Consider the following 20007-nt stretch of genomic DNA (forward strand, 5'->3'; position numbering starts at 1 on the left):
TGTTTTTTGAACTTTTAAAATCGGACGCTCCGTTCTCTTAAAAACTGTGCTACAGTTTTTGGCACTTTTTGCCCCGTATCACCGGAACGGCTAGACCGCCAAAAACTAGTCAGCACGTCACCTTATCAGTACGAATCGAATGTTTTTTGAATTATTTAAATCGGTTGATCGGTGTTCCCGAAATCGTCGACGAAAATTTGTATCCGCACACACACGCACACACACACACACATACATCCATTTTTTCTAATGTATGCTAAAATATTCAGAAACCTTTGAAACGTAAAGATATATAAAAATTTTCATTTTCGATTTTTTTGCGATTATTATAACTTGCCCTACGGGAAGTTAATAATATAATCATCCCAAAATATGTATATAAAATTACATTCATCGATATTATTCGAATAGCAAACCTTTGTGGAGTCCTCCAACATTCGCGTGTGTTCCGCGATAAACCTGACGCAGAAGCAGGATTTGTGCATCCGCGGCGGGCAGCATTCGTGAGAGAATGCCGGGTTCAGTAAGACGCTCGGGCTTTTGATGCCGCCGTCCGCATCGTCGATGTCGCTGCCGAGATGCGACAAAGCCGGAGGACCGTGAATCTGACAACTTCCACCGAACGGTCCGATCTCACCGAGACTGAGAGGATAAAAAAATTAGAATTAATTCATAAATGTAAAAATCTATAATATAAAAATGATTCGCAAAATGTGTTGGTAAGCGCATAACTCAACAACGCCTGGACCAATTTGGCCGATTCTTTTTTTTTTTTTAAAAATGTTCGTTGAAGTCCAAGGATGGTTCTTACGGCGAGAAAAAATCGAACAATTGCCGGAAAAACCCTAAAAATAGCTCTCTTCTTTTTCACATACAAACGTTTTCTAACTAAAACGTATGATCAATATGAGCTTTATTGCTATTGTATAAAGTTCATATTAAATTACAAGCACTCACTGTATACTCCTCCTAAACTATTATTCGGATTTTGATAAATCTTTCTAAAGTTTGTTAAGCAAATTTTCTAGGATGTATGTGATTATAAAGTACTGGTATGTGCAATATTGTAGAAATGAATGGAAAAAAGCAAAAAAAACTACATGTCATTTTTTGCGTTAAAAACAAATGAAAACTATCATCTGCCAAAAATTTCAATTTATTTATGAACCTAGACAATATTAGAATATGCATAATAAATTTATGATTATGAATAAAAAAAATGAAATGCCCACATTATTATTGCCAAAAAGCAGCTGAGATGTGCCAGAAATTAAAATAATTTTAAATACAGTATATGTATGGCAGATTGAATGATACACATATGAAAAAATTAATTCACTTAAAATATAAAATTAAGTATTAATCAGAGCCGGTCCTACCTTTAATGCAATGCATGCGAAAAATACGAGCGCACGCCTTAGGGGGCGGCGCCAACACAAGATTCGGATATTAAATTTTCAATATAGTTTTTTTTTTTAATATATAATTTCTTTGCAACTTTTACTAATCTTTCCACAATATTTTTAAAATTCGTAAAAATTTCACTTTATAACAACAAATGGGAAAGTAAAGATGAATACATACAATTCGGTCCTCACGATATCGATTAGGAGAACGTTAAGATCCAATTTTGGATATATTAAATAATAAAAAAATAAACTAATTCAATCCAACATAAAGTACCAGTGTCATATTATGGTTATGTTATACCGTTTAAAAAACTTCAATTTCCAATATAGTGTGGGAATTGAGACTCATCATTTTATTTAAAGCAGTTCTACATTTAACATCGCTTATATTATAAATGTATATGAATTTTGGCGTGAAGAGTAATTTAAAAAACAATATTTATTATTTTTAGGTAAACGGTAAATATTAGTATATTGTATTAAAAGGAAATTTTTAATTTTATAATTTGACTTAACTTAAAGATAAACTCAATAATTTGATAAATTGCGTTCAGAGAAACTATAGTTTTCTACAATAATATTACTTTACCTAGCTGGAGATAAATCTTCCTTCGACGATGTCCTGCTGATATATCTCTGGTCCTCCGAAGAATTGGGATGATAGGGAAAATAAGATGGGACGTCTTTTCCACGCACCGTCCGCATTAAAACACCACCAGAAGCATGCCTAAAAATATCTGGTAGTCAGTTTCGTAATTTTATTTCCAAAAATGTAATTTTATAAATTATACACACACCGAACACACACACACACACACACACACACGCAGACATATATCCATTTTTTTAAGGTATGCCAAAATATTCAGAAACCTCTGAAACGTAAAGGTATATAAAAAATTTCATTTTCAATTTTTTTGCGATTACTATAACTTGCCCTACGGGAAGTTAATAAACTACGTTTGATTCGGAATAGATCTATAGTATTTATTAGTAAATTATGTGTATTAATTAATTAGTATTTCATTTACCCATGCGTTTCAAATTTATATTGCGGCCTTCTCATGAACAGCAGCCTGGGAAGAATATGTATGAAAACGCGCTTTACCCATGGTGCCATTCTGTGCGTTTGAGGGGACCTAAAATGCACATTCAGGACCACCACTGTCACGCATATACTAAAAATGAAATCGAAATTAGTATAATTGTTCATAATATTTCAAATCGTATATTGTTCAGATATTACCTAATCGATACCAATATCATAGCAAATATTAAGTATTTTCCGAGCAGCGGCACAACTAACGATGTTGGCGGTATAATTTCGACAACCAGCAGAAAGAACACGTGGAGACTAATCAAAATCGATATCGACAGAGTAACCTAATGAAAGAAAAATATTAAACTTAATATACAATGTAATAATATAATATTATTTTCTATACAATTTACCTTTTCACCACTGTCCGAAGGAAGATAAAAGGTCAGCACTGTCAAAAAGCTAATTCCCATGCAGGGAATTATTATATTAACCGTATAAAAAAGAGTTTTCCTTCTCATAGTTATATTGAATGTAATATCTAAGTAGGGCTCGTCACAACAAGTGTAGAACTTTTCATTCCTATTTGAGTAAAAATTATACAATTATTTTATTAATTCATTAAATACACAGCAATATTTCAATTTACACAAATTAAAATCAGTTTATATAGAAAATTAAATAATTAATAAAAATTAGAAAAAATCTTAAAGCAGTTTAAATGTTTAAAGGATTGAAAAAAAACGTAAGTAAATTATCATGACTAAAGATTATAATCTTACACCTAGGCTTTCTTGAATGAGGTAATAGGTAAATCCATCAGTATTATAATAAAAATGTTATGTATCACTTGTGGATATTTTTCATAATTGATACCTTTATATACAAGATTTTCATTTTTTTGCAATATATTATAGCATTTAATTATTTTTTTGTGAAAAGCCCTAAATTCGGCAATAATTTGGAGCATGACACATTATAAACACACATGTATATGTATATGTATAGAGATGGGCTTATCATATCTGAAGCCGGATCGGTTAGGATTTGACTCCGCTTCAGAGAAGAGTTATATCCACTGAACAACACCCATTTCCCCACAACGGAAATAGTTTACAAATAGTTCAAACATTTTTGTTCATATTATTATAATAATTACTATTTTATGCATTTCACTATGCATACAAATCTCAAATTGAGAAAAAAACTTGGAAATCAAAATCAATTTTGTAATTGTTTTTGAAGAGAAAATATAGAATTCTTTGAATATGTTTTTCATATGAATTTATTGCAGTGAACCTTATATATGAAATAAGAACAAATCTTTGTGTATAATATTTTTCACAATATAATAATACCTCACATTTCTATTATTTCCTTTTCGAGAATTAATTATACATAAGATAGTTTGATTAGCATACTATTACTTCTACACAATTATAAAATCATAATTGTGTAAAAGTTATAATATAATACTAAATATTTTTTAGCTGGTTATACCATTGAAAGAGCTCGTTCACGGACAAACATTATCGTATACAGAATATAGAATACAAAATAGCATTATTTTGAGACATTATATACCTGGAAAGTCCTAAAACTGGCTGGGAGACGAGAAAAAGACCACTTATTTCGACCCAAATCTTTGTATTAGTAAAAAATCTCAAGCAAATATCTGCACATGTTAACAGATTTAGTACCAGTTTAGGGAAGTCGGATATGACAAATCCTGTGAGACAACTCCACTCGGATTCACTCCGGGGGAGGAGTTGTATCGGGTTGATAACTCCGGAGTGAGTTACCCATCTCTAAATATATACATGTGTGTATGCACAATTATCCGATGTGTGTTTCGTGTCTGGTGCATAGTACATAGCCTGGCCGTAATTGCTCGGTAGGCACAATAATTAAACTAATTGAATTGCAAGCGCATAGTTTGACAACAGCAGTGACCAACCGACTGTCCCTAGGCTAAATTTCATGCAGTAAAATAACGTGATATTCGTGGAAAAATAATACAATAACGATAGTTAAAAGTAGTTAACTAATACTAATCGGAGTATTTTTATACTAAACTAAATATTAGGGAATGCAATACCGGTATACCGGTATACCGAATTACCGATAAACCGCCCGATTTTTCGGCGGTATTTTTACCGGTATTTACCCAAAAAATACCGATATTTTCGGCAATTTTACATAAGCGCTATTTGATACATAATACACTAAAGTTTAAATTTCTCGGAACAAATTTATCTTTAAATTCCATAATCGCATAAACAGCTATATCTTCAAGTGATTCTCTAGAATAAACAAATGTCGAATATTATCTCAACTCGTCATTAAACTGAATATTTATTGCTTTACTAAGGGCTTCATATCGTGTTACAATAAATAGAATTGGACTGATAGATAATTTTATGATTAATATTTTTGCTTCTTATTACAATTATAAAATATTATCTTTCGAAAACGTTTCGAAATTTGAAAATATTATAGAACCATCACATTGTTTTAAATAACAATACTTGACAAAGTATCCGATCTTAAATTAGTGTAGAAAATTATTTTTTTAAAATATTGGAGATTATGCTAATTTAACACATCGAATACAGACAATACAGTTTATTATAATAATGTAATATGACCTTTCATGAGTTTTTGGTCTTTCTTACTCATAAGTTTGTTTTTGGTGAAAAGTACTCAATATACTCGATAGTGATAATGAATTAATTAAATTGGATATAATTTTGTTAAATTATTATTTAAAAAAGTAAACTTATTGTTTTATTTTATTGTTTTTATTGTTTAGTTGAATATAGTTGTAGTTGTATATACATTTTTTTATATTTGTACTAGTAACATTCAATTTTGTTTACGATTGTTTAAGATAATAAAAATACCGGTAATTTACCGGTATTCCGGTTTTAAAATGAAAAATTACCGAAATACCGGTATTGAAACTTTTCATCGGTATTGCATTCCCTACTAAATATCATTGATTTTTCATATAGTGATGAGTTGACATCAGAGAAAAGTGTGATGTATATAAATTGTAAGTACTAAATTTAAAATAATCAATTACCTAACTGCCGGAACTTCCAGAATATCCCATTCCACAGACATGTAAAACTCAGATAAATCGACACCGACGTCGACGATGTTGCTTCCAGACTTCTCATCCATGTGCCTTAAATCGACCTAAATCAATGTTGTTAATGACTACATAATCGATTACTTTAATTGATAATTATTTTCAATTAAGAAATGATTTATGTACAAGTGAATTTTTATTATTTTATAACTACACACCAACAAATTTCATTCCAACTAAACGAACGAACCATAACTACAGCACATGCGTTGGATCCGCTCGTGGAGCATGATTTTTTATTTATTCAGCTTTTTCGGCTACGATTCTCCTGCACTTTACTGAAATAGAAAATTTATTAATTGCTCGAAAAAAATGACAAGGACGCCCATGAGGAAAAACTTTAATTTGGATTTAAATTGTGCCCCTGATTTTATTAACTCAATGTTTAGACATTAAACTGTTTTGAAAAACTAACGAAATTTAGATTATATATTGGTTTTAATAGAACACCAACTCTTATAGCTAGCAAAAATCAATTTTTATAAATAAAACCGAATATTCATGATCATTTGTCGTATCTACAAAGTGTATGGCAATATTCTTTGCTACGATTTTACAATTTGAAACTATGAAGAGTTTTACATGAATGCTTTACAATTAGATAGAAAACTAAATCAATAATGATATACTGGTAAAATTGAATTTTTATGAAAATTGTACTAATGTGTCAAAAATAGTGTGTAGATTTGGAAACATTGTGAAAATAAGATTACTGAAAATTACGTTTTGCATACATACATACACCCATACAATGCTGAAACTAAACAAAAATTTAGAACAATGTTCGTCTTTTAAACCAATAACTAATTTAATCCATATTATTTCATTATATTTATGTGCGTGCAATGAGTTTCTATTTCTTTTTTATTATTTCTCATAATTTTCAAGCTGTGCAATTGATATAAGAGTAATATTACACACATTTATGCAATAATTAAATAATCTATAAAAATTTCCTTAGTCCTGTAGCTATAAAAAGTATTTAAAAAAAGCGAAATCATTTTTGGTCCATTTTAAATAATACATTTCCTTGATGAATATAAATTTAGTCTGTAACATTTTCACTAAATTAAGAGTATTACTTATAAGGGTTTCTAGAAACTTTTGGACTAACAACATATTTAAAAAAATCTGTATTGTGTTAAATTAGTTTAAAATAAAATTTCGTTGCATTTATTTATCGTTGATAAAGAGAAAGTTTAACTTAAAATTAATCAATTTTTATGATATATTTAAAATATATTGTGTTCCATATATAATAATTATATCAAATGAATGAACTAAATTTTATATAATTATCAGTTAAATTTAATATTCTTTAATTGATTTTATTCATCATTTTCCTTTTTATGTTAGAAAGAACATAAGTAAAAAATCACAAATAATCAATTGAATTATTTTAAAAGTGTAGGTAGTAACTTTAAAAATGGAAAAATTTGTGAATTTACAAACAATACTAAGAATGAATATCTAAGGAATAATAATCAAATGAAAGAAATTTCAAATATCCAAAATAATAAGCAAAAACATTCATCAAGAAAATCAATCTGTAAAGCAATGAATGATTATACGAATATTACGGAAAATTTTACAATGTTGATAAAATCTGGTATTGTTTCAAAGTTTCACATGCAAGCAAACTATATAAATATTTAATCTAATTTTTAATAGATATCATATATCATGCAATATTTATATTTATATACATAACAAAAGAAGCACATTTGAAACAAAAAGCATTTACCAAAACGCACTACTCGATCGATTCATGTGTTTTGTGGATATTTTAAGGGCTCTTGTTTAAATATATACAAAATATTTTATTCTTATAATTTTAAACCTCATATTTAGCATTAACCCTAAATATTTTTTTTACTATGTACAGATCAATTTAATTTATGTTTAACTATCAAAATAGCAATATATTTACAGCAACTATGATTGACACTCATTCCTTATGATCAGTCTATATCAATCCAATATCAATATAAATATTTTTATATTATATTATTTATGTAATTGCATACATTTTTTAGTTTACTGGAAAAGGTATAAAATGAAAGGCGGCATTATAAAAATAATTTACTGCAAAAATAATTATTTTTAATTCAATTTATTACAGTTTGGAAATTCGAGAAGTGCTTACGAATTAATCTAAATTTTGAGATAAAAATACTAATTTTCTCGTTTAATCTCCTAATGCGTTATAAGAAAGTTGAATGAAATAATAATATACAACAAGAGAGTAGTATTCGTTAAAACCTAGATTTTTGAATTTATGGGTAATTCTACAATAAGAGGTATTTGAAAATAGATGTTGTATTTTAAATATTGAAATTGTATGCAAAGAATTCCATGTTGTTTATAAGTTGCAAACAGAAGTAGAAAAACCTAGAGAAGAAATCCGGAAGAACTAAATAATTTATCTTAACTTCTTAGAAAATATAGTTCCAAATGCTTCCAAATAAATAAAATATGAATCTCTAATAGTATTAGCTCTTAATATAAGCATTTACATAGAGCGCACGCTAAATAATTTCTGCTGTAAATATGTAGATGTTTCAAGAATACTGATACGTGTAATTTTTGCTATAATACCATATGATAGTATTTAATAACACAATTTTACACATTCCATTTATTATAGATATAATAACAAACTACATTTCATATGTCTGTTATTCAAAAACCTCTTATTGTAGATCGATATCTCATTGAAATTCACAGAAATCCTATTAAAGCATATTAAAAATCGTTCATAATGATAGCGCGAGGTTGTAATATGAAAATGCAAACCTTGTCTTATATGTGATTTGTTATTTATGAATCGATTATTGCCAATATTTTAAAAATTTTGAGCCTCTTAACTCTGTTATTGTATAAGTTGAAATAATGCAAATGTATGTATATCAAAAATGTTCATGCTTCTGATAAACAAATTGAACTAATTGAAAGCTTTACTTACTCAAGCACTTTTAATAGATTAATTAATTAATCAATTAAAATTAAAACAAATAATGTCAGGCTGGATGTCAAACTCTTCATAGTTAATCGATATATCGTTTTTTGATTATACATAATATTTAATAATTTTGTTTAATTTTAGAAATCACTGGGCTATTTTATACCTTTCCCATTAAATACAACTGCAGAGGCCATTGAAATGTTCGAAAGTTCATGTGATATGATTAATTAATACTTTTCATTTGTTTATTTGTGTGTTAAATAATAATTGATGTATATATACAAGTGTATATGTATATGTATAAATCTGTATCAAATGTGAAATTTTTATCATTAACAATATTCGAACATATTCAATGAAATCGCTTTCATGAAGATATTAAATGAAGGGAGTCTTATTTCCATTTTCATTTTTTATCTTAAGTTAAATTTTGTGTTAAATCAATACATATCAGAATAGCATTTCTGAATTAAAATAATATTTTCAATTAGAAAATGAATGTTCATTTTTAGACGTGCTAATTGTAATAATTATGTTGCATGTAATTATAGAGTGTAGTGAAATGTTTTTAGTGTAATAATTCTTTAAGAAAAACTAATTATAATAATATTCACATATAAAACGTTGGATCAATTGAATTGTGATAATTCAATAAATAACGTTTATAATTGAAAAAACAACCGAAATTCGAAGGTATAATAAAAATAAAAAATAATAAAATATTGAATTCAAATATGAAAAAAGTAAAATAATTATAAATAAAATTAAATAATATTGAGTGAATATATTTGTTGTTAATTGATAAATTATTTAATTTGTTTTCAAAAAAAACATGTATATTGTGTTTAATACAGCCAGCACGCCCTTAATATTAGTCTTGAATATATAAGATAATTTTAAATATATATATAAATTACAAATAAACACCACAACCATATATATATATATATATATATATATATATATATATATATATATGTATTAGGGTGGTCATTAACAAGACATTTTCGAATTTCTTTGCTCCCAAGAACGCCAATGCTTCCAAATGAATGAAAAATGAATCTCTAATAAAATTAGTTCTTAATATAAACATTTAGATAGGGCGCACGCCAATTGAAAGTTCCTTATATTTGTTATTAACATTCGTCATTAAGTAAATTCTTGCGTCATTGACACATAACGTGAACTCAAATATTAGGACACATAAGAATATTTATAAACCACTTAACCTCTAATTAAATCCTATTCATCATGGAATCAAGAATAATTTTGCAGCAAAATATTTATTTAATTGGTGATGTTGAAACTCAAATTATTATCTTGATTCCATGATGAATAAATATTATAGAATAGCCCACATGAAATTTAATTAGAGGTTAAGTGGTTTATAAATATTCTTATATGTCATAATATTTGAGTTCACGAATACTATACGAATGGCGCAAGATTTTACTTAATGACGTTTGTTAATAACAAATATAAGAAACTTTCAATTGGCGTGCGCTCTATCTAAATGTTTATATTAAGAGCTAATACTATTAGAGATTTTATTAATTTGGAAGCATTGGCGCCCTTGGGAGCAAATAAATTCGGAAATGTTTTTTTTAAGGACCACCCTAATATATATATATATATATATATATATATAAAAATATATATATATATATATATATATATATACGTGTACGTCGATATTTTACAAATTAGTTTTTCGCTGTAATCGGATAGGAATTACTGTTTTCAACACATGCAAAAAATGATGGAATTTACAAAACATTTAGTAACAAATTCATTATTGTTAAATAAAACCGCTACGCTACGTGTGTCGTCTATAGACGACATACGTTTGACGATCTGTGTGTACGGATGTCGCCTATAAACGACACTGAGTGAATCGACTTTGAGTTAAATTAATTAAAACACTCTCGAGAGAATAATTTGTAAATTCCATCAGATTTTCACATGTGCCTAGCAAAGTAATCGAATTTTAATTATCGTTCGTGTGGTAACTAAGACACATATTTATATTTTAATAAATAACAGAATGAATGAATTTTCTTGTAAAATCGGACCTTGAAACCGTCATATGTCCAACTGCCGAGCTTCAGAACGCAAGTCTGGACGTCATATGGGAAAAACTCAACGTCAATGGAGCACGAGGACTTATAAACGGCCGGCGGCTGCCATATCACTAATCCAGTATAGAAAACGGTCGCCTTCGTCATTATCGTCACTTCGTAGTTACCATCGGCACTGAAAATAATCCATAACTAATGAATTTTTATATGAAATTTCACACAATTGTTTCCATTGTTCGCCCTCCGGAGGAAACGTCGATTCATAAACGGCTGCGACACTTGCTAAAGTCATATGAAATGTGATTAGTTGAAAATAATTATTACCTTCATTCAATCGGCCATGGATACTCATGAGATTTTTATTTATATATAGATATATAACGTATACTTACGTAAATTTTGATGTAATGGTATTGAACTTCCGAAAACAAACATGCACTTTAAAAACATAAATGAAAATAAGTAACACTAAAGCTTTAAGATGTATCGTTTTATTTTTTTATATAAGACCTTTACTAAACAAAATGTTCTAGGATATTTGTTTGTTTGAAAAACTAGCGGCTAATTAAATTCTGTAAACGTTGAGAAATTCGAGATAAACGATAGAAAATATCGTGTAGGTTTCTACAAATTTATTTTATTTAAAAAAAAAACGATGCTAGGTATTCTCCCATTGTTAGATAAAGAGATCAATAGTTGAAAGAGCCATTGATAATAAATGAAATAATTAATGAAATGTTATCAATGAAAAAGTCCATATTGGTATTGTTCGAGATTCGACTTTCGCCCAGTAAACACTGTGTAATTTGAGCGGCGGTAGCAATCTGAAATCCACATGAATGTCACAGCGCTGAAGGCACGTGTGTGGATTTCGGGTTGCTACCGCCGCTCAAATCACACAGTGTTTACTGGGCGAATATTAGATTACATTCGGCAAATACTTGTTAAAAATGCATTAAACAAATCAATTTAATCATAAGAAATTTTTATGAAATTTAACATGCTGTACAATCATGCATCGGGCAAAATCAAATCGCAGACGGGTATTGATGTAGAAGCCCGTTGTACGTCTTAGGGATTTTACGAATATATTTAGCGAAACTATACTTTGAATGAATATAATCAAATTTGTACTAAGCACATCTGTTTTTGGCAAAGTGAATCTTCATAAATACAACCATAAACTTAAAAAAGGCATTAATTTCCTAATTCACGTCGACGATGGATTCACGAATCAATGAATAATTATTAAAAATAGTCCCCAAAACGTTCATGGGTCTTTTCCCCGCACGGCAAACTGCGACTAACCTTAAAACCATCGTAAGTCCAGCTACCAAATTTGAGTACGCAAGTCTGCTCATCGAAGGGAAAATATTCGACGTCGATCTCGCACGACGATTTGTAGATCGCCGGAGGTTTCCATTCGACCAGACCCTGGTGGTAGATGGTCGCTTTGGTTGCCAATGTCACTTCGAAGTTACCATCGGCGCTAGGAAAATCAGTTAAAATCGACACGGAATATACATTCGAAGGGAAAAAGGATCGAGGATTATATGTATTGACTGATTGATTCAATTGTAATTGATTTAACTATTGAATTATGCGTGTACAACACTTCAGATATTTTTCTAGTGTATTTACAATTTGCAAGCTTATTTATAAAAACCTAGATGAGTGTGTGGTTCACGCTGGAAAGCAATGAATTCATATCAACTAGATATGTCTGCAATAACACAGGTTTTAGTAGTGTTTAGTATGTTTTGTGTCTTTTGAGACACAAAAACCATTTTATATTAGATTAGTAAGTTGCAGTATGTACAATGATACCCCCTTACTCATATGATGATATAAACACATGAAATAAAGTACGCAAATTTAACAAAACTAAATCTACTGAAAAGCTTTGTCGGTGGGAATGTTTATAGCACTTTGACCAGCCATTGTTCAATGAATATTTCATTGCAATTTATGTGCAAGTTATAATAATTTAATAATAATGAGCTATATAAAATCCAAAGTGAAAATAAATACATCATATAACAATTTTGAATAATGTTTATTAGTAATATGGTAACACTCGTGATGCACATATTTATTAGCGTCAACCATTATACACATTTATATCATGATACATTTTATAATAGCATTAAAAATATTTATAATAGCATTAAAAATATGTATAATATTTAAAAATAATAATGTAATTAAAGTCATACTTCAAATATGACATGATCGGTTTGTCATTGTAATTAGCATTTAGAAATGAACCTTCTTTAGAGAAACGAAGTAATTGCTGTTAAACAACGCTTAAACAAATATTGTTTTCGCAACTTTACCCATCACGTAATTGTGTTTGAAGAACTTCATGTAATTAAAATTAACATACATTCATTGACTGATGGTATTTGTTTTACTTTTTCACTGGCGATATAATCTCATTCTTTGAACGGCTGTAATATCTGTTTTGCTTAAAAAATATTTTCCATTTCAATAACTTCAAAGATTTATAGAAACTACGAATAATATAGAAATTATTTCAATAAATTTTCATTTTCATTATAATTATTTTCAAGGAACAGGGTAAAATATTCTTTTGATTCAGGCATTTTTCATTAAATCAAGATTTGTACTACGATGTAACTTCAAAACGTTTATTTATCTATGCCGATTTCCTTGTTGATATCGGTACGCATACGACAGATCTCTATTCACATACGCGACAACTAATCACAATCGACCCGTATAGAAATGATATTTAATGAAATGATATATCATCGAGAGCGAATGACGAATCATTGGCACTCGACTCTTGTCTTATCTGCCGTAACGCACTTCCGTCGCATTTGTACGGATTTACACCCTAGTCGCCCCCAAAGAAATTTTACTTCAAAAATTACATTTTTGATTAATATTTATTTCATAATTTATTCACCTAGTGCCTGTTTTATTAATGACACTCTCGTCATTCAAGTATAAGGCGTCTCTAATCTATTTGCCATTGATTAATAGACCATTATTTGCAAGACCTGAGTCTTTTCAATTTTCAATTCCCAATTTCCAATTTAATAACTAAAGCACCGTTAGGACAATGAAATATTCCCTGTGCCTGCTCACAAATTATTCGCATTTGTTCTAATTCAATAATTCATCTGTTTTACTTTGTTCTGAAAATAATGCAATTATATGAAACGGCAGCCACATCGGCGTTGGAGGTTGGAGGCGAAACGGAGGCGCGAACGGATTCGAAGCAGAATTCAGGTGGAGGCACAAGTTTACAAATTACATAATTAAGGGGATGGATGAGTTGATTAATTTTTTGCGAGACCCATATCGCGCCTCTCTGATTAATCGAAATGGATTATTGAGATTCTGAATAAATAATCTTAGACACCGTCCGAGATTCCAGGAATTTTAAAGGCGTTGTCGGAATTAATTAAAAACCGATATCAATCAGAATGAATTAACAAAAAAAAATTGGCAATTAGTAGAGTTTGTGATGAGACATTAGTTATATATATATATACAGTATTAGCTCTTAATATAAGCATTTAGATAGAGCGCACGCCAATTGAAAGTTTCTTATATTTGTTATTAACATACGTCATTAAGTAAATTCTTGTGCCGTCTGTATAGTATTCATGAACTCAAATATTATGACACATAACAATATTTATAAACCACTTAACCTCTAATTAAATCCTATTCATCATCGAATCAAGATTAATTTTGCAGCAAAATATTTATTTAATTGGTGATATTGAAACTCAAATTATTATCTTGATTCCATGATGAATAAATATTATAGAACAGAACACATGGATTTAATTAGAGGTTAAGTGGTTTATAAATATTTTTATGTGTCATAATATTTGAGTTCATGTACAGATGGCGCAAGAATTTACTTAATGACGTATGTTAATAACAAATATAAGAAACTTTTAATTGGCGTGCGCTCTATCTAAATGTTTATATTAAGAGCTAATACTATTAGAGATTCATTTTTTATTCATTTGGAAGCATTGGCGCCCTTGGGAGCAAAGAAATTCGAAAATGTCCTTGTTAAGGACCACCCTAATATATATATTTTAGACAAAAACCAGGTGTAAGTGACATTGGGTCTTATAGCAAAGAATTGTGTAAATAATTGACCTATTGACCCTAAACAACCTAAAATCAACATGTTAATTTATGGGTGATTTGTTAGTATTGAAGTTAATTTGGACAAATTTTGCAAGCATGCTGGTTGGTTTAAATTAGTTCTTTCTTCGTAGTACGTAGGCTTTTAATATTTTAGAATGTTCATTCAGAAGAGGATGTCCAGGTTTGGTTTATTCAAGGAGAGTTGTCTAGATTCATCGAATCGGTTTTAAATATTTTGACATCGGAACGATCGTTTTTGGGAAATTATTCGTGAAATTATTACATGAAAAAAAAAACGGCAAAATGGCTTTTCATTTTTTTTATAAATTTCATTGTTGTTTTATTTAACACCAGAAAATTCATTAAAATCTTTACAATGAAAGTTCCTACATCACCGACTGTCCATTACGATTTTCGGTTTGTTCTCACTTAACAAAACGGTCTTCTCAACCGTGTGGTTTCATACATAAATAAATATACAATGTAGATTCTGCAAATGTATGTTCACCACATTCTAGCGGAAACTTGTATTATTTACCTAAATCTGCTGCACACGAAGAACAAAAGTCCTACAACAGATGAAATGTTCATCGAAAATTGTTTATTTAAGAATTTAACATTATACTGTATTATATAATATTAGAACATGGCAAGGGAATTAAAAGCATACGTACAAGCGTTTTTAATAAAGATCATACTAGAGTTTATGTCGGTTTTTAAGTAAAAAAAATCTGCTAAATTGTAAAAATTTACTATCAATAAAATTGAACATTATATAATTTCAGTCGATAATTGCTCTTATTATTATATTTAATATGTTTGAGAAATGTTTGTAATAGAATCAACTACTTTTGTGTAACATATGCACATCTATACACTGTTTTTAATAACAAATTCTTTTGAAACAGTTTATTTTTCAATAAAGTAATAAGTTAGGAAATTTTTTAAGCCGAAAAACTTTTCTAATATGGTTCATAGTTTGATAAAACTCAAAGAAGTTTGGAAGCATATTTATTTTTTGTACTGCAAATAAATATAGAATGTAATAACCGGTATAAGGTAAATACGTTAGTTATATATTAGCTTTAATGGCATAACTTGTGCGACTATTCCGTTGAAAGGAAATCGATTTCTCTTTGGGTGCTAATAAATCTCCTGAATTTATTTCAGGATGTCAACAGAAAATAGAGAAAATATATTGAAGAAGTTGTAGATAAACATATTTATATAAATAATATCTAAATAATTAAAGGCTTTCAATATGCTTTATGAATGTTTTTTATACTTTTAATAAATATTGCATGTTACTTGAAAGTATTATTTGCCTTTTCGGTTTTATGAAAAGTGCACTCTTGAGCTGAGAGCTTAGAGCAAGCCATTACAAATTCATGAATACATTTCGAAAATTTACATAGATCGGACTATAAGTGTAATATTCGAGAAAACAATGAATGAATAAATGAATAATAATCAAAAAAATAATAATAAGTAACTGCTGCAATCAACGAAATATCTATTTTCAATAAAAAATGGCACGACTTTTCACTTTTAATCCATTTGTCGCTAAGTTATAACTAAAATTTCTTTTTTTAATTTTCAAAATTTTTTCCATGCTATTTCGATACGAAGTATGAATTGTTTTTTATCAATATATATATATATATATATATATAAATTAATATATATATATATATATATAAATTAATAATTTATCAATTTTTTATAAACATATATATGTAGGTGACAAAAATTCCTCATTATTCCTGTTAGTATCATATATGATTTATGTTTTCAAAGTAAACTCCGGCAGTTTATTTTTTTTAATTATATGGGGTGATATGAAAGCAATTTCGAAACAAAACGAAAGCAATTCTTTGTAAATGGCCCATAAAAATACTAACTGCCCATTATTTTCACAACATTACAGAAATTCATGATGTCTTGTTATAAGCAAAAAATATTTCAGAAGCAACGAATTGAAGAGCAAATTTTGTAAATTAGAATAAACTATCATGTTAATATTTTTAGATTTATCATGATTTGTACCATATTAGCAAATGAACCATTAGTTAATAAGCTCTCTCCTTTAATGTATGGCCATTTGATTCTACATCATTGTTTCGCTTGTCAAAATATTATCGATATACATATATATTAACCCAATTATAATTCGAGTCTGGTATCTGCTGACGTTTTCGAAAAATACAGTAAATCCAATTTATTTAAAATGGATTATTTCAATCATTCATGTCATATCGCACAAACGACATGCATATGCCACATGTGTATCTACATGTTTTGTGTTTATTTTGTAAAACTGAAATTTTGCCCGAGGACGAGGATGAGGGCATCATACGAGTAATAAATTCAGAATATTTAATAGGTGTACCAGCACTAATAAATTTTATGACTAATTTAGCAAATGCATAGCAGCTGCGCTGATGCTTTTATTGAGGTCATAGTTTATTAAATAAATTTTTATTGAAATGTTATTAAACATTTGTAATATATAATTAAAAATATAGTCAAATATATCAGAGGAATTATGTGTAAAATACACACACACATACACACACACACACATATATGTATATATATATATATTTATATATATATATATCTATAACTCAAAAAATCCTAAACAATTTAAAACGATGTTAACTGATCATATTAAATTAAACCATAATATAGATTTTTTCAACCGTAAAATTTTACATTTTGAAGAGAACGTAATTAAAAGAAGACTCGCTGAGGGGTTGTTTTTACAGTTGCATAACAACAAAGTCATAAACAAACTGAACAAACTGAAGGAAACAAACACGTGGCTCCTTAATAGAATATCAAAATTTCTTTAAAAATGACAAGATCCCATTGCTTTTTAAATTTCTCATAAAACTTGAACACATGCTAAAAACTGCTTTAGGAAAAAATGTGACATTTCTATCTTAAACTCCGAACAGTAAATACATAGTTTCGACAACTTGTTAAGTTATCATGTTTATTTGTCTGTTTTACTATCTGTGATGTTAAAAAAAATATATTTTATCAATGTGCACATACTCATACAATGGATTAATAATGGTTTCATATGTTATATTAGGATACAAAATTGTAAGTGTTTTATTAATATCATTATTATTATTGTTTTTCTATGAAATTTGTTACATGTTATTTATTTAGTTTTATTTTTTATAGTTAAATTGATTACCACTGAATGAAGGCTAAGGTGCTAGCCGAAACGTATGGATTTTAAATAAATAAATTTTTAAAAACTCTCATACTATTTTTATTGATGAGCCCGACTTTAAAACTCAAATTATATATTACAAATATTATATCAATATCAAATTCAAGACTATTCAAATATATATATATATATATATATATATATATATATATATATATATATATAATCATCTATTATCAAAGAGAGCAACAAATGCTTTAGATGCACTTCTGTGCATATATGCGAATAAATGCATTGTGAAAATTTGCACTTTCCCGAGACGTTGTAAACTGTTAAGGCGTTCTTTGAAAAGGAAAATGCAGAGCGCCGAATGAAGAAAGGTCTCGGTCTCAGTCAGAGTCTATGAGACGAATTGAAAAATGAAAGAACTGAAAAAAATTGTAGTTGTAGAAATGATGAGATATAAAAACTCATCGTACTAGAATGTTTGAAGAAGGGACATAAAAAATGAAATTGAACGAATAAGAAATTGTGTAAATCATTTAACATTTGGTATATCCGTTTTATTAATTGATATATCTATGCATACTTTTGAGAAAAAAAAGAGTGCCCGTAAGGATCACACGCGATCGAATTAAAACTTATTTGATACTGTACAAGATGGCATTTAAGTGAAAATAAATACATCATATAACAATTTTGAATAATGTTTGATAGTAATATGGTAACACTCGTAATGCACAGATTTATTAGTGTCAACCATTATACTCATTTATATAATGATAAATTATAAATTATATATTTATAATAGTATTAAAAATATGTATAATATTTAAAAACAATAATGTAATTAAAGTCATACTTCAAATATGACATAATCGGTTTGTCTTTGTAATTAGCATTTAGAAATAAACCTTCATCAGAGAAATGAAATAATTGCTGATTAATAAATTCTTTATTATTTGTTCGCACAGTGGATCATGTTAAACAACGCCTAAACAAATATTGTTTTTGCAACTTCACTCATCATGTAATTGTGTTTGAAGAACTTCATGTAATTAAAATTAACATACATGAATTGACTGACGGTATATTTTTTTTACTTTTTCGCTGGCGATATAATCTCATTCTTTGAATAGCTATAATATCTGTTTTGCCTAAAAATATTTTCCATTTTAATAACTAAATCAAGATTTGTACTTCGATGTTACTTTAAAATGTTCATTTATCTATGCCGATTTCCTTGTTGATCTCGGTACGCATACAACGTTGACACCGGTACGCATACAACAACAGATCTCTATTCACATACACGACGGATAATCACAATCGACCCGTATAGAAATGATATCATCGAGAGCAAATAACAAATCTTTGACTCTTATCTGCCGTAACGCACATCCGTTGCATTTGTACGGATTTACACGCTAGTCGCGTCTCAAGAAATATAAATATATAAATAAACTTCAAAAATATATAGAAAAATTACAGTCTTTTTCCCAGCGACACTGATAACTCTGATTCATACTCGCAAAGTCGCTGTTTACCACCATTCGTCCCGATTTTTCTTTATTATTCCTGCATGTTGGATGCGAGCTATTTATCTGGATATTCCAGAGACGACCTACATACCACAAACTATCATCTATATCTATGTCGTGTTTATACACTTTAGTCTTTGTGCCTTTATATATTGTCGACGTGGTAAATGTGTTTGTCGCTGATTCAATCCTGGGCTAATCCCCGGATTGATTTAGGTGTCCTACGGTCGGAGGTCGCAGGGGCGTCCGGTTGTCCGACCTCGGATAAATCATCCAAAAAGTGCCGCCGATGACAATACGGATAACTGGATGATGGAATGATATTAATGGAGTGAAATTATGAATCTAACACATTTTGGAAAGTGATATAGAAAGGATATACGCATATATCATATGCACATTAATTTAAGAAAACTAACTAAAACTCAATCGAAACAGTTGTGTGTTATATGTAAAATACATTGGCTCCATGTCGTTTTAGTTTTGTAGTAACA

At 28.7% G+C, this 20007-nt stretch overlaps 1 protein-coding gene across 5 annotated transcripts in view; it reads right to left on the bottom strand.

Annotated features, from left to right (window-relative positions):
- Positions 1-20007, bottom strand: part of LOC113383251 (acetylcholine receptor subunit alpha-like) — a 59924-nt gene that overhangs the window by 1598 nt on the left and 38319 nt on the right. For 2 of the 5 annotated variants that reach the window (XM_026621501.1, XM_026621497.1), the window contains 7 exons: positions 11954-12134; positions 5534-5649; positions 2862-3030; positions 2656-2792; positions 2441-2587; positions 1999-2136; positions 417-642 (listed from right to left, as the gene is read on the bottom strand). In XM_026621501.1, the coding sequence (XP_026477286.1) occupies positions 417-642; positions 1999-2136; positions 2441-2587; positions 2656-2792; positions 2862-3030; positions 5534-5649; positions 11954-12134 (1114 nt within the window). Of the gene's footprint in view, positions 1-416; positions 643-1998; positions 2137-2440; positions 2588-2655; positions 2793-2861; positions 3031-5533; positions 5650-5760; positions 5876-10639; positions 10821-11953; positions 12135-20007 lie in introns of those variants that run through there. The other 3 variants (XM_026621500.1, XM_026621498.1, XM_026621499.1) reach the window with 3 other exon arrangements.

The sequence above is a fragment of the Ctenocephalides felis genome, unplaced genomic scaffold, assembly GCF_003426905.1.
Source record: "Ctenocephalides felis isolate EL2017-DRISC unplaced genomic scaffold, ASM342690v1 CF-g0.4_SCAFFOLD_03570, whole genome shotgun sequence".
NCBI classification, from domain to species: domain Eukaryota; kingdom Metazoa; phylum Arthropoda; class Insecta; order Siphonaptera; family Pulicidae; genus Ctenocephalides; species Ctenocephalides felis.